The sequence below is a fragment of the Prunus persica genome, chromosome G2 (assembly GCF_000346465.2).
Source record: "Prunus persica cultivar Lovell chromosome G2, Prunus_persica_NCBIv2, whole genome shotgun sequence".
Classification (NCBI taxonomy): domain Eukaryota; kingdom Viridiplantae; phylum Streptophyta; class Magnoliopsida; order Rosales; family Rosaceae; genus Prunus; species Prunus persica.
Genome location: NC_034010.1, coordinates 5,554,366 through 5,571,314, shown reverse-complemented (window position 1 = coordinate 5,571,314; position 16,949 = coordinate 5,554,366). Strand labels below are relative to the sequence as shown.

Below are 16,949 nucleotides of genomic sequence, written 5' to 3'. Positions count from 1 at the left end.
ACAAAGATATGGGATAGACTACCAAGAGACCTTTGCCCCAGTATCCAAGATTAAAACTATTAGAGTCCTTCTGTCTCTAGCAGCAAATCTCGATTGGCCATTACATCAATTTAATGTCAAAAATGCTTTCTTACATGGAGACTTGGAAGAAGAAGTATATATGAATTTGCCACCAGGATGTAACTTAGCTCGTAGCAAGGAGAATCAAGTTTGCAAGCTCAAAAAGTCATTGTATGGGTTAAAGCAATCCCCTAGGGCATGGTTTGGCCGATTCACTAAATCCATGAAGAATTTTGGATATATACAGAGTAATGCAGATCACACTTTATTCTTGAAGCGTGATGGAAGAAGACTTACTGCATTGATTGTTTATGTGGATAACATAGTTGTAACTGGAAACGACACAACTGGTATATTTCTGTCTCAACAGAAGTATGCATTAGATCTATTCACTGAAACAAGAATGCTTGGATGCAAACCTGTTGATACACCCATCGAGATGAATCACAAGTTATGTGAAGACATGAATCAAGAACCAACAAATAAGGAACAGTACCAACGCCTTGTTGGAAGGTTGATATATTTAGCTCACACAAGACCAGATATTGCATATGTTATGAGTGTGGTTAGTCAGTTTATGCATTCACCCAGTGTGTCCCATAGGAATGCAGTTGATCGGATCTTAAGATACTTAAAGTCAGCACCCGGAAAAGGGTTAACGTTCTCCAAAAATAGAGATCTCGAAGTTGTTGGATATACAGATGCTGATTGGGCCGGCTCTATTACTGACGGACGCTCCACTTCAAGTTACTTCACTTTTGTGAAAGGTAACCTAATCACTTGGCAGAGTAAGAAACAAAATGTGGTTTCTTGATCTCGTGCTGAAGCAGATTATTGAGGAATGGCTCACGGAGTTTGTGAATTACTATGGATCAGAAGACTATTGACAGAATTGGGGTTCAAGCCAGAAAAGCCAATAGAGTTACATTGTGATAACAAGTCAGCCATCGATATTGCCCATAATCCAGTTCAATATGATCGAACTAAACATTTTGAGGTGGATAGACATTTTATCAAAGATAAACTTGAGAAGAAGATCATCCGCTTACCATTCGTAAAATCAGAAAATCAGTTGGTAGATATCTTAACCAAAGCTGTTTGTGGAAAATTATTTTATGACTCACTTACCAAGTTAGGCATTGGTGACATATATGCACAAACTTGAGGAAGAGTATTGACGTGAGTCTCCTAATTAATCAAGGAGATTTACTTCCTAATTAATCAAGGAGATTTACTTCCTTGATTAATTAAGGGATTTACTTTTCTATTTTTTATATAGTTGATAAATCATTGTATAATTAGGACATACTTTCCTAATTCTTTATTGTATCTAATTCCTTGTATAGCATTCTGTAAACTCTTATATATACCTCCTTATGAAGAAGAATAAATAAAACATAATACATTCAAACCATATTCATATTTGAGCACTTTCTCCCCATTGAACAATACTTGAAAAATATTTTCTTCCATTTTAATAATCCTGACACGTCCTTGTAGTCACCACGATTGAGTAAGAGTGTGACTAAGAGCAAAGCGATTAAAAACTCGAGATGTAAGTAATTGTCCAAAAAGACACAACTCAAACCCTTGAACATCGTCCCTTTTCACCTCATCCCCAATAATTACCGCCTCTTCTTCATAGTCATGAAGCTGACGTCGTTCGAGAATCGCGCTAAATCACTGCCCATAACCAAGAACAATGAAACAGTAAGCCTTGTCTAACGAACTGTGGCAACACAGATAATAAGCTAAGAAAAGAATATCCTAAGACTCAAAAGAAGGAATTGAGACCGTAGGAACTTCGACCTCTCAAAGTGGAAAAACTCTCTCTTTTGGTTGTGAGAAGCACTCCGAGAGAGAGAGAGAGAGAGAGAGAGAGAGAGAGAGAGAGAGAGAGAGAGAGAGAGAGAGAGAGAGAGAGAGAGTTTGGATGAAAAGAAATTACCACGTAGAGTTCCTATAAGGTTCAAATTTGAGTTATTTACACTAACACCTTCTGAGGTTTTCGGCTTTTCCACGAAACTCCTTGAGGTTTTAAAAATTCTCCAAATGGCAAAGTTGGCCTTTGAGATTAGATTGCATATACTTCATTGAGGTTAATTTTGTCATTTGCATATATTTTTTTTTTCAATGAAATCATCAATTTTTGGACAAACAATCAACAAAAAGGGCTTTTGCGAAAACAAATTGAAACCTCAAGGGGTGTTTGTGTAATTTTTGAGACTTGAGGGGGTTTTGTGAAAACGCAAGAAACCTCAGGGAGTGTTAATGTAAATAACTCTTCAAAATTTTCATTGTCTTCATCATCTCGATATTATTGATATTATAGACTATGATTACGAATATGTGTACGAATATGTTCCAAAATATCTTTGACCTGAAAAAACAATAATATTATTGATATTTCGTTATATTATCAATATTTTAGACTATGATTGGACCTAAATTAAACATTTAAAGATGCAGGGACAGTCCTTCCTTATTGCAGATTTCTTTTCAATGGTCAAACATTTAAAATGTGATATATTCAGCAACACTTTCATACATTAATTAAGCAGCCTGACTTATATGCTCCTCTTACCTTGCTTTATTACACTGTGCAGATGAAGCGAAGGACATCTATTATCTATAACAAAAATTCCTTACTCTAATAAGTTATAGCTTTGTAGGGGATCTGGTTCATATTTTGTAAGATTTTTTTTTTTTCCCCATTTGTTTTAATTAAAGAGAGAGAAGGAAAACACATCAGAACCAAAAGAAAGAAAATTACTACACAAGCTCTTAATATCCAAAACTTTTGTACATCAAACAAAAATTTTGTTTTCAAAGGGTCCAATTGTCATCCAAATCTATACAATCAGCAGACTATATACCACCTGACTGTATCTTCCACAGAGCATGCTGCATATTAAGAGGAACTTCTGAACAGGCAGGCACTGTACATGCAAAAATGATTCAAGCAGCACTAAGACAGTCTTCCCACATTCCACACTTAGAACTGAAGCTTCCTCCCCCAAACTGCTGTGCATATTCAGAAATAGCCGCTCGGGCGCAAACATCCCATGTCCTTGCTATCTCCCCAAGGGACAAAGGTTCCGTCAAGCTCCGGAGAGAGATATTGAGTTTTGACTTCACCTTTGCTGAAAGATCTTCTAGCTCATTACTGCCAGAGCAACAAGGGGGACAAGTTCATTAGGCCAAGAGGACAAATAGTAACTATTCTGGTAATTAATCATCATTTGCAAGGGTGGTCAGATGAAAAGCATGCCAATGAATTAAGTTGATAATACAATTTTATAAAATCTGGCATAAATCTTCATAATTGACCATGTGGCACAAAAACAGTGAAAATCTCGGACAAATATGCATCATTTAAAAGCCCAAGGCCTAAATTAATAAGAGCACTCCTCTCTACAGAGACAAATAACCCCTATAAGTTTATAGCGACAACTTAAGGAATCTTTTGTCCAAAAAAAAAAGAAAAAAGAAAAAGAAAAGAGAAGTTTCACTGCCGTATTTTCAACAGTGAGTTCACTCTGTCATGATTTCCATCATCATTATGTATCAAGAAGAAAGTAATCTGATTCATGGAAAATGTAATTGCATATTGATGATGGAAGCATTGTGGCATGTGGTGATAAGAATTAAGAAGCAGGTATTGGTCGCCGAAAAATGTGAGGGATGCCAAACATTGGTGAGGGAAATTAGTAGGTGCACTTGGAAAGAGATTAGTCTTGGCTATGAGGATTTCATAAAAAATTGTGAGTCTTACGAGGAGAGAATAGGATTTTGGCAAAGATGTTTGGGAGGAGGAAGACCTTTTAATAGGGAATTCCCTCAGCTCTATATCTATCCTGTAGCCTTAATGTAGCAGTTGTAAGTACAGCAATGAATAACAACTTTCCTGTCAGCTGGGATTTTGGCTTTAGAAAAATCTAATGGATGAGGAAGCTGGGGAACAGGCAGGTTTTTTGAAAGCATTGAAAGGGTTGGGACTTTACATTAGTAGAGAGGATGTAAGGAAGTCACTCCTAGGTAAGTCAGGCACATTTTCTGTCGGCTCATATTTTAAATATTTCTGCAGTAATATAGCCAAAACGCCTCCAGATGTGCAGATTTGGCATGGTTGGTGGCAGTCGAACATGGAAGGATGACTGCTGACGATCAAATCCAAAGGAGGAGACCTCTTATGTGGCTGTCCCTCCAGTGGTGCATCTTGTGCAAGGCTGATTATGAAGATGTGTGAGGAAAGCAGTGTGACAAGTGTTGTGCCAGCTAGTTGTTGTGCTTGGTGAAAAGAAAAAACATAATTTTTTTGGGAAAGGGAAGAAAGATGACAGTTGCTTCAGGTTGTAGCACGATGTATAAAACAAACAGCAAATAAAGACAAAAGTATAGGCTCATTGTCTCACCTGATGTCCACTCTCAACTTGTCTAGAAATATGGGGGAGCACAACGGATAATTTGCAGGAACAAGCAATCGTAAAGGCTGGATTGAAAGCTACATAGACATTGAACACAAAGTTAATACGGGAATCGAAAAGTCAGACATGTGGTTTCTGATCACATTTGGACTAATGTGAAACAATATGAACTGAAACCTGCTCTGACTTCAGACTTGGACTGATGGCCACAGCAATGAAGGAGCACCTGACGATGGTTCCTTCACCAACTTTAATTGGGGCTGAGGTTACTGTTGGAGGGGTGTCTTCATCACTGATATCCAGTACTGTGTCTATTAGTTGGTGGTTGATTACTGTAATTTCTTCTAAGAGGGTTTGATTCACCTGCAACATGTGATGCATTAATGATAACAGTAAGGACATGAAGAAATACTATGACCCAAAGTTTTGAGAAGGCAGCTAAGTTTCATATGTGTAAAATATAATATAATATAATATAATATAATATATATATATATATATATATTTTTTTTTTTGTAATCCCAATTCAACCCTATGGGGCCTTACTTTAAGAGATGTACAAAAGCTTACTAGAAAAGGATACCACAGTACAACACAAAGACAACATCAAATAAATAGAATCAGGAACAATATTTTTCTTTCTCTGCCTAGAGGAAATATTAACCAGTTTCAAATTGTACCATCTGGTACAGGGATAATACAGCTTTCCTGGCTTGAATATAGGGATATTATATTATAACAATAATGAGGAGAACTGACATAGATATTTTACAAAAAAAATTTTAAAAAAATATCTAATATACAATTCAAACAAACACGGATAACAGAACAATGTTAGAATCTAGATTTTATAAAAAATTACAGAAAATGGTTCATAAATGTAGAGAACGGGGATCCCTAAACAAGGGAATTTCTGAACTTGAAATAAACATGAAATTCCTTTGTCAACTAAACAGCAAAATATTTTCTTGAGCAAAACATAATTCATGTATTGAGGTATTAAAAGCAAAGTTTTATAATGATAATATCCTGCTGGTTTTTATCAAGGTGGAAGATATGCAATTGAGCTTTAGATACTGACTCCAAATCCCATGCACATCAGATTGCCCACAGATTGTCTCATTTTCTTCTCTTCTATTAATGTTTCTGGAATTGCGACTTCTCTAATATGTTCTTTATATGCATAACTTATTACCTATTAGATAGATGTTCTAGGGAAAAACTAATTAATTAATTCTAGTATTATAATGAAGCAATCACAAAGTCATTAAAACTATGTAAATGATGCTGACATCATTTTCATGGAAAAGTAACCACAAATTAATTACTCTTTCAGATAACCTACAATAATTCCACAAATTCATAGAATAGACAAAATACGGTCTATCTAATCTTTTTATGAAATTATGTAGGTTAAGTACGGGTTACTATAATATACCAATGAATGAATACTGAAATACGTTTCAGAAAGATCCTCTCAATGCAAATAGAAATGTGAGATATGACTTGAGAGTCCCTTTCATACCAGGTAGTTGTTGAAAATGAAAGAAAGAAACTGGAAGAAAAAAAGTATTTGGGTCATTGTGTAGCAGACAAGAGATAGAGCACTTTCTTTTTATATCAGATGGTAATGGCAAGAAAAATGAGCAAACCATTAAAACCAAAAGGATCACAATGATGGTAGTTTCTCAACTGCACTGATGCTCTGTTGCAGGCAGCATCCATGAGAGAGTGCTATCATTAGATATAATTATTAGCTATAAGAAATTAAAAGATCCTATCAAACCAGCAACATACCTCAATCCTAGGCCTTCTGATGTAAGATATTGCAGTCGAATCCAAGTCAAATTTCTCCTTATCATTAAACTCTGGTAAGCTATCAACAACATGCATTGGCACTGTACTTCTGCAGCGTTTAAGTTTCCTTGTTGGAAAGGTGTTATCTTGCCAGGTCAAATACCTCTTTAGCAAATGAGAATTGGTCATTTCCACAAAATCTTTACCAAACGAACCTATAGATCTCCCATCGGTTTCTGGTCCTAATATTCTATCAGTTGTACACATTATGGAACCAATATCCAAAACAGCAGCACTTATTGTTTTAGATGACATCAAGTTCACCTGCAATGGGACAAGGATAATAATTTTCCATGTTAAGCGGTAAGTCCAAAACTTTCTAGAACAATCAAAGAGGAAGTTGCAACAAATCAAACTAACCACTTTAGTTAAGCGCTGAATAGGCTGCTCAGAAACAGTCAACTCATCAGAAATTATTGTTGAAGTGTTACACTGAATGCCATTAGTGTACTCTTCGAGCAAGGGTGATGCAGACATCCCAGGAGTGCTGATGACAAAGGGCGATGGAGATTGTGCACCATTTACTTGTGGATCTCCAGTACTCCCAGCATTTGAAAGGGATGAAGTATCAGAAATAGGTTTCTCAGAATCTCCTGTCCTAGATGATGCAGCCAAGGGAACCAAAGAAGAAATTTTAATAGAGGGGGAGTTTGCAGGATACAAAGTCGTTCTAGCTTTCGTAAGGGGTATCAGCAGATTTTTCTTGTCAATCTGAGAAGAGTACTGAGAAATTTCTTGACAGGAAGAACCAAGAATTTTGGGCACAGCGTGAGGAAATGAAGCTCCAGACTGCAGCTTTACCGGCTCATGATGCTGGTGCACTATTTTCTGTTGTTGCACTAGTTGCTCCATGATCATGTGCCTTCGAAGTTCTTGCTTTGGGTTTTGAGTCTGTACAGCCGGCTCTTCTTTAGGTAATTTGAGGTGCATATCTTTAAGCGTACTACAGCTAGAATCAAGAGCATTTAAATTAGACTGCGTTTCATGTATGGGTATTTGTGACAAGGTCTGAACCTTAGGTTTTTGAGAACCGCCTGTAGGGATTTTTGAGGATCCTGAGGCAACCTGCCGCACTGCAGTCAACGAATTTGCTTGTCCTGAATATTGCTCAGTCAAATTCTTTCTCAAATGCACCATGTCATGTTTCAGGGTTGGATGCTCTGCTGGAGACCTAGAACTGTTCACGAAGTTTGTCGCATTGCTTGTTGCAGAACACTGCAAGTTCACTGACTGCAATGGTAGCTTCCTTTCGTCTTGATGTGTATGAACTTGAGGAGTTTGAGAATGAAGTTGCACCATTTGACGCATGGAGTGCACATCAGAAGGAAGTTGTTCATGCTGCAGTGAAGGAACAGGCTTTGCCCTTCCATACGTGTGAAGAATAAGCAGAATTTGCCTCTCCATTGAACCCAGATTCTCCTTGTAAGAAGGTGTAATTTTGCTTTTGGGCACATTTAGATGCAAAATGATCTCCGTCAACCTATTCTTCAATGCTTTATATCTCTCAATACTGACTCTTTCTGTCTGTTGAGAGACGGAATTGAACTGGAGAAAATTCAGAGATTTTTAAAAACAATAATCGAAATTAGTCATGTATAAAATTTAAAATATAAGCTGAAAAAGCATTTGTTCTTGTATTGGACAGATAAGGTAGAAAACTTGAAGAAGTGAAGCAGTAACTTACCTGCTGGATGGTATATGTCACTTTTCGAAGCATATCACTAAGAGGTGTTAAAAACTTGCTTTTTAAACTTTCAACCTACAAAATAACATTTTTAAAAAAGTATTCAGTCACAGATATAATTCTTAAATAAAATTGCCCTATGCAACCATAGGTAGACAGTAATTGTATCTGCACACAAAAATTATGACAACACGCACACACACATTATCAGGATGAGAAGATTTTGCATATGCCATATGATCTAGAATAATAACAATCAGATAAATAAGTCAACAGTTGTGTAAGAAAGAAGGCTGAAATTTGGCTATTAATATTTTTCCTGATAGGAAATATGTAATGTATACTAATGAGTGTAGAACACAACCCAAGTGGACCAGCAGTCTGCAAAAGATCCTAGATTCTGCCTACAAATGCAGGGCACCAAACAAGAAAAGATGAAATGAAGAAAAAGAATGAAACAAAACAGCTCTCAATCTACAGTCAGATGAGGAAACAGCAGCTACCCAATCCATGCTCAAAAAGAAAAAAAGGGGCTGTCACAGGTTGCAGGGGAAATTGAACCCCAAAAGTGATGCCCCTCCGACTACTCAAAATTCCTGTTATTTTCTTTCCACTATCGACCAAATAATTGCTAACAAACTATATCTCCATAGAACCTACGGCTTCTCTCCACCACCAACAAGGAAGTGTATTCATAAAGAAAAAGTAGATAGCCTCCATTTATTTCATGCAGGGCAAAATAAACCCTATTTCATGAAGAAAAGAATTTAGGTGGAAAGCCGAGAGCGTAAAACTGTTATTTTTGGTTTCTGCACAATTGTGAGTCATAACAAGTTGGTTACTCAAAAATAGTTTAGTAATGAATTGAAAATGTCAGACTAAAAATGTTCCAATTCGACCAAGGAACAGTTTAAATGAAATGCATAAAACCCCACTTTCCAATTCACCAAAATGAAACCAGTTAGTTATACTAAAGTTCAACAACTTAAATCATTTGAGTTCAGCTAACTTTCCAATGTGTAAGAGGATGCTTATGCCTCCACTAGAATTATGCATCAAGCCACACAGTGATTGAATGCAAATTTAACATCCAAGAATAATTATTTTTCCAACCTACACTCTAATTGCATTTAATGGCGTAGTTCATTAACACTTTAATCACGGAGTTTGTCATAATTTGAAACGACTTTATTATTGCTTGTGTATTACTGTATTATCTAGGATAATCAGTCCTCATTTTTAAACTACAATATGAAGTCTATTTCCTCCCTCTTTGTTCTTTTCTCTTTCTTTTAATAAATTCTCCCTACTGAGGTTTGCAAAAAAAAAGAAGGGGTAAATAAATAAATCTCTCAGTCAATCAATTAAGTCCAGTGCCTAAGCTAGAGTGGACTACTATTAAAATAAGATGCACAGCCATAAAATACAAACATAAACAAAGTACAAGCTAATATAGTAATAAAATGCAGGAATTTGGCTTAGACTAACAAATCCTCTCCGACTAATATTACAAAGACAGAGAAAGAGTACCTTCCTATAGGTATCCTCTTGCCAGTTGTCTACAAATGAAATCCTATTCTCAGATGTGGACGTTACTGTTCCTGTAAAATTGTAAAAATATGCAAGCACAAATCAATTGAAAGTAGATTTGGTAGGATGACTGTGCAAATAAAAGTGAGGGTTGTATTTAATTCTACAAATTTTTTTTCAATTAAAAATTCATTCTGGCCTAGATGAATAGATGCCCTAAGAAGTGAGCCTCTTTTGGTACAAACTAATAATCAAGGTGAAAATCCAACTTCTACATAATTAAAAAATGGCAATGGCTTCCAGTTTATAAAAGGTATATATATAAAACATATCTTTACTGCAGATATTTATTCCTAGAAGCTAGCTAATATTGTTGTAGAGATTTTGCAGTTTGTTAATGGAGGAGTCAAAAGTTTCACAAAAGTATTGCAACAACTACGATTACCCAGAAGCTAGGGTGTGATGACTTATAATATAACTAATCATCAATCAGAGAAAAATTTAATTTCACTGCTAAAATATATGAGAATCCAAATAAGCTGCAACAGGAAAGAGGCAACCAGGCTTGATAATGAAGAGAAAGTCATGTCAATCAATAGATAATAAAACCAACCAACAGAATGATGAGAAAAAAGGCAGTCAGGCTTTTCAACATTTATGACATTTGCCTTTGGGTTGAATTTAGGACTAGCCAGCAACAATTTAGAGGTTCCCCACACATCCGTAAAAATTAGAAACTCAACAATATAACAATAATGTATCTAGGAAGGTGTTCCTACTTATTTTCTTTTATCCAACAAATCTATTTTTTTCTGCCAAATTACATGATTTGGTTTTACAGTTTTACCTGATGTTTGATATGTTTGCTGCTGATCTTGTTCTGTTGGATTTGGCAGCTGTCGCATCTTATCTGGCTGTGATTGAGAGTTCAGTTGCCTCTCGAGAGACTGTGGTTGTGACCGTTGACCTTGATTTGGCAAAAGAGCTGAAGCAGTGTGTTGGGTTTCCTCCTGCATTTTAAAATTGCTTTGGCGCATGCCTGAGCTAGGACATTGTATTCCAAGCAGCTGCGAGCTTTGTTGCAGTACAGAAATATTGTTTCTTTCCGCCAATTGTTCATGATGTGTACTTGAAAGATTCATTTTTTGTACCTGAAACCATTGTTGTACATTATTTGGTTGGCCTGGTAACCTAGTCTGTTGCTGCTGCAAGCCAGGATTACCCATCAAATGTGATTGCTTTGGTGATTGCATTGCTAGATTATCTGGTCTTGATGATACATTTTGATGAATATCAGGAGTCTCTTGTGATTGGTGTATTTGCCTAGATGCTGTGTGAGGATGATTCTTAATCACAGAGCGTGTTGTCTGCTCGAAAGAAGACATCTGATCCTGCCGAAGATCAGAAAGTGGAGCAACATGTGCCTCAGAAGGCCGTATGGCAGGAGTTTGCATGACAGATTGTTGAGAGGTCTGTTTCTGAGCAGGTTTTAAGAGTTTCTGCTGCTGGTACTGCTGTAGTTGTTTTTGCTGGGCTATACATGATGGTGTGATGTTTTCCTGCTTGACCTGAATACCAAGATGATGATTTAGTTGCTCATGGTTCTGCTGAGTACCAATGTGGGGTGAATGTTGTCTCCCGTGCTCCTGTCTCACATTATTGGCAGAAACATTGATAGGTGCCCCTTGCCCTGATAAATTTCCTACTGACTTCTGCGAGTTAGAATTTTCAGTAGCACTGTTTGGCAAGGGAACCCGAGCTGGAACACTGACAGTCGACCGTGCAGATGCTAAGTTAGAAGAAAATCCACCAGATGCAATGGTATTTGGAACATTAGGCAATGAATGTTGTTCCCGTGCTTGAGACTGATCTCTGGATTGAACAGCAATTGATTGGCCTTGATTACCACCTTGGGGATGGAGTGCCATAAGATGTTATTGAAAAATAAAGATCAAAATAGCAAGATGACGTTATTGGAATATAGGTGAAGGATACAAGAAATATATGCCAATATTACTCTTCAACCCAGTGATACCAGTATTTGAATTTGTAGCCACCAAAGATATAAAAAACAGTTCCCAGTTTTTTCCCCAAAAAAAAACTAATAATAATTTTCTGTTTCATGATTGAAAAACAAAAAACAAAAAAATCAAAAAGAATTTAGCTAGGGAACATATAATACCATATGTTATGTATCCAAGAAAGATATATAAAACAACAGAATAGGCTAAAATTGCATAATATTTTGACACTGTTCCAGATTTAAGAAAGGGTCACGATTTTGGCACTCCAAAATCACCCTAAAATACCCTCATGCTCTCCTCTTGTGAGAGAGAGCAGAGGAGTGGGAGGTGATATCAGGAGTGCCAAAATCATCTCCCTGTAGAAAAAATAAAAGCCTAAATCTTTTCTTATGCATAATCCAAAACTCAATAAATTAGTTTTTCAAATTGATGTCTTACCTGGATTCGAGGTGTTTAGACCAGAATAGGAAGGGTTTGACTTTGATGATGAAGGAACCATTGCCTCCAACCTTGACATGATCTTCATTACATATTCTTTCTAAATTAAAAAAGAAATGTTTATTAAATTTAGACTCTTTCGTTTTAAATAAGCATAAATAAATAAATAAACGCATTAGCGAACTGCAATGATTTATTTTCTAAAACCTAGGCAGTCCAGAAATATCACAATAACTAAAAGGAGGCTGTTGAGTTTCAAGAGCGACAAGGCTGAGGAAAAGAATAGAAATATGTGCTTGAGAAGAAAGGCATTTCATAACCTAAGGTACCTGGTTTCTGGCAACCATATAAATCTTTTCCTCGAACTTTAGAGCAATATTCTTGATTTCAGATATACATTTTTCCGAGTCAGAAGATGGAAAACGCTTCCTTAAGGTATTCATACTGCATGAGAAATTTTTCCGCAGTCAGAAAGTTACTAGCCATGTAAGCTCAAGAAGAGATCAAATGTAATAGTTTTAGTAAACAATCAGAATGGCTTAGTCAAAGTATGGTATTGTAATATATAAACATTCAAATCTACGTGACGCTCAAAATCTTGGCTTGCAAAATTCATAAGTCATACAGAAGAAAAGTTAAATACTGCAAAACAATTAGTCATGCTGATGCTCACCCTAGCTCAGCCTATGTAGAATTATCATAAAGCTTAACATGTCTAAATTATTATTATTTATTTATTAAGTAATTAAGCACATATTAAGGCAGTACCCACAATGTACATCCAAAATTGTAATGACACAAAGTATTGTACTAATCCAAAATTGTAATGCCGAGATAAAATTTAAGTAATCAAAGAAGGAAAATCCTTGAGGTGGAATTCAAACAATGTTTTGATATGATCAATGCTATTCAACTTACATCTTATTTACAACTCTTTCTCGAGAATCTGCAGGAAATTGAGTTCTCCAATCGACGGGCTCCATATCGAGTTTTAGCTTGAACAGGCCTTTAATAATCAGTAACTATAAACAGGACAAGGGAATTCGTAGGTCACATTTAAAAGAACAAATAGTGATGGTAGATATATAAACAGTAAGGACCGGAAACAGGTTCAGAAAAACCTCCACCCTAATGACAACCTGCATGTTACTTATCGTACAATGAATACATTTTCTTGTATCTTGTAGACAATTACAATTTTTTCCTTGTCAATTTCGTAAAGCCAACAAAGGAAATCCAGAGGAAGCATCCCCAGTGAGTCAATGACTAAACTTTGAAAACATATCTATATAAAACCACTTGCATCCCAGTCAATCAAATGATACTCATAAAAGGCTACATCACATAAATCATGGCAAACTCCCATCCCCTTTCATGATATGCACCACTCAGTAGGGAGAAGGGGAAGTAACACTATGAATGTGGCGGAGACATTAACTAGGACTTCCCTTTATTAATTATATATTGTATTTATCATGATTCTGATCCTACTAGGGCAGATTTGTTCAAATAAAAGAATCACAAACTTGTAGACATGCTTGAGAACAGAACACACAGCATCATGTAACTCAAGTCTGCTTTCAATACGAAAGCAAATAATAAAGATTATAAGGCCTAAAAGACCGGTTAAACTACATTGGAAACAAAGTTCTTAGATATACATAATTCTTTATTACAGGGATTCCAGAACTGCAATTTCTCTAGCCCCAAATTGAACTCTCATATAAAGAGGGGGGAAGTCCACCTATTGGTTTAACATGGTGCCCAGCAGTGGCGATGTAATTAGCTTTTTTGCATCATTTAATTGTTATATGGATAATCGGTAATTTCTGATACCACATTACATAATTCTAAAAAAAAGGTAGGAATTCATCAACAGCTTTTCAACTATATTATATTCCAAGTATCCACAGACGTTTACCAATTTAGTCTAAGGCCGGGAGGTGTTTTAAAACTGCATAATAACCAGTGTTTTGTTATTAAAAAAAAAAAAAAAAATTATTTTGCTTTTAAGTTGAAGAGACCCTCAACCCCATATCTCGATACTCTCTCAATTATGCTCTCTTGCTCTCTTCTTCTTCCTCTCCCCATTCTATTATAGAATTGAAAAATTACCAAACGGGTACTGTGCCTTTGACCTTTTTTTTTCCTCTGATTTTAAAAACAAAAAGAAAAATTCAAAAAAATGGGAATTGCTACTAAACGACGTATTGATGTTTCAACCTTCAGTAATGTAGAATTTTGCCAAAAGCCTAAAGGAAAGGTACATTAATAACTTAGTGATTTCTCCAAACTCTTGGACAACATTACAACAAAAAATTTCAACAATTTCTTTTACCCAAAAACAAATAAAACTTAAGTAAGCCGCTAATGAAATTAATTCTGACAGAAACTTAAGCCGCCACAATAAAGCCCCAACACCAACGCACCACAACACTTCATTGAATGACGATATCTTCACTGTAAAAATGCCAGAAAGAAAAACCCCAAATTCAACAAATCCAACACATATATTCACACATGCATAACCAATTCAAAGTATCATCACCCAGAAAACCCCAGAAAATTTCACCAAACAGAGACAAATTAAAACCCAAATATAAGCCGCAGTAGAAAAATTTATAAAAAAAATATTGAAAAAAACACCAAACCCATGAACGAGAGGGAGGGATTCGTGTACCTTTTGGCCTCTGCTGTAATCGCCAGCGAAAGTATTGGTTGAGAGGAAAAGCTGCGAGAGGGTCTGGAAAAGGCCTCGGCAGAGTCGCAGTAGAGGAAGGAAGCTCTCAAATGCCCAATATCTTTCCTTTCCCGCTTTGTGTAGGAGACTGTGTGTACAGTTTACTAACTAATTATAGGCCGTGAGGCCGTGGGTCACGTGCGAATTGTGTATGCTTGCTAAGCAAGCAATTGGTGTACTTGAAAACGTGTTTTCGGGGTTTAGGAGGGTTTTTGCCCACTTGGCATATTTGGCGAGGACAGCTCTGGCTCATTTAATATAAAATCCCTGCCATAGTGTGAATATGGTTCAAATTTGGAAGTTGGGTATCCCACAGAATTGATGTTGTTCCTATTTTCTGGTTTGGTTCATTGCACATCTCCTAAGAGCTTTGTTACTATATAAAGGGGTTCTCTCTTTTTTTAGTTGATTTTATCTTATCTTATTGTGATTTATTGTTTACGAACATTTTAACTTAAAAATAAATAAAATTTCGGGAAAAAAATTTATTTCAGCCCAAACCCGTAGGCTCCACCACCAATCCAAGTTATTTTGCCTTCTGTGTTTTCTTTTCAAGGTCTAAAATATTGATGTTTTCGGAAATATCAATAGTCTAAATACATAGAGATTTCGATGGAAATATCTAGATATTATCGATATCGATAAAAATTGAATAAAAACCACGAAAATTGTAAGAAAAACTTGAAAATTTTTCTTGAAACTTTGGAAGATGTTTATATAGTCAATTATCTATTACTTTATCACAAAACATTGGAAGGAAATGCATTTCATGATGGGTTTAACTGATTTAAGTTGATTATATAGCGAACTGACAAACACTGCGAGTGTAGAAAATATGTAGTAATTAATGAAACAATATTAAACACACCATAATCATTTATTTATATTGAGTTACTACAATAGTTTACACTTTATACATTGCATGATAAGATACATGAGTAACTTAATACCACATAGAATTCCTATAATGTTCAAATTTGACTTATTTACACTAACACTCCTAAAGGTTTTCAGCTTTTTTACAAAACTCCTTGAAGTTTTAGAAATTACAAGAACACCCCTGAGGTTTTAAATTGTTTTCACAAAACTTCTTTTCATTGATTTTTAATCCAAATATTGATGATTTTATACCCAAAAAAATTCTACAAATGACAAAGTTGGCCTTTGAGATTAGACTGTGTATACTTAATTGAGCATAATTTTGTCATTTGCATAAGTATTTTTTTTCAAGGAAACCATCAATTTTTGGACAAACAATCAACGCAAGGGTTTTTTGTGAAAACAAACTGAAACCTCAATGAGTGTTTGTGTAATTTTTGAGACTTTAGGAAAGCATAAGAAACCTCAGGGGGGTGTTAATGTAAATAACTCTTCAAATTTTTCACAGCCTTCATCATTTTGATATTATAGCAATATTTTGGCCAAATGTTATTAAAGTGTGAGAAAAATTATTGACATCAATATTTTTCGATATTATCGATACTTATACTATATGTGTATGGGTATGTTCCAAAATATCATAGACCCGAAAAAATAATAATACCCTCGATATTTCATCAATATTATCAATATTTTAGTCCTTACTTATAAGTCATTGTTAGGTTTCTCAACTTTCCAATATGGGACATTTCTACACATTTTCACACTTTCTTGGTGGATTTAAAAGTACACATAGCAAAAGAATAAAATATGTATAATGTGTAAGGGGAAGCATAATGATACAAAACAAGATAGAAAAACCATGGAATTGTGGGATTGGACTTATGGAGAAACCCTTGACCTCTTTAACTAGGATTCATAGAGGAACCCTGGACCTCTAAAATAACTTATGTTACTTTTTGAATAATTTTGTGCTCATTTATTCCATCAATTCCTCACCGTAAATAGGTGATAATTACAACTAATAATGAGAAAATATAGGCCACTAAGCAGCCAATTAACAATAACAGGTGAAACACTACTCCACTGTTCCACTTACTTTAAAATAGGAAAAGATAAGAGTTATAATTAAACTAAGACACTAATTAAAATTTATAATAGACAATTAAAAAGTACCTAATAACTAAACACATAACACATAACATAAAACTAAGGGGTGTATACAATTAAGATTTTAATGAATTTGCTAACGAAGACTAGCTGAGTGGAAAAATGTTTTGATTTGTAGACCAACGGTCTCATGTTCGAAC

At 35.4% G+C, this 16,949-nt stretch overlaps 1 protein-coding gene across 1 annotated transcript; it reads right to left on the bottom strand.

The window, feature by feature from the left end:
* On the bottom strand, positions 2,627-14,877 carry LOC18786380 (mediator of RNA polymerase II transcription subunit 15a). The gene is made up of 12 exons (XM_007219778.2): positions 14,701-14,877; positions 12,939-13,042; positions 12,350-12,464; positions 12,021-12,120; positions 10,406-11,467; positions 9,559-9,629; positions 8,029-8,103; positions 6,705-7,889; positions 6,285-6,608; positions 4,665-4,850; positions 4,476-4,564; positions 2,627-3,226 (listed from the first exon to the last, which is right to left on the bottom strand). Exons 2-12 carry the CDS (start codon positions 13,001-13,003, stop codon positions 3,019-3,021), a joined length of 3,480 nt encoding a protein of 1,159 aa, XP_007219840.1. The 5' UTR covers positions 13,004-13,042; positions 14,701-14,877; the 3' UTR covers positions 2,627-3,018.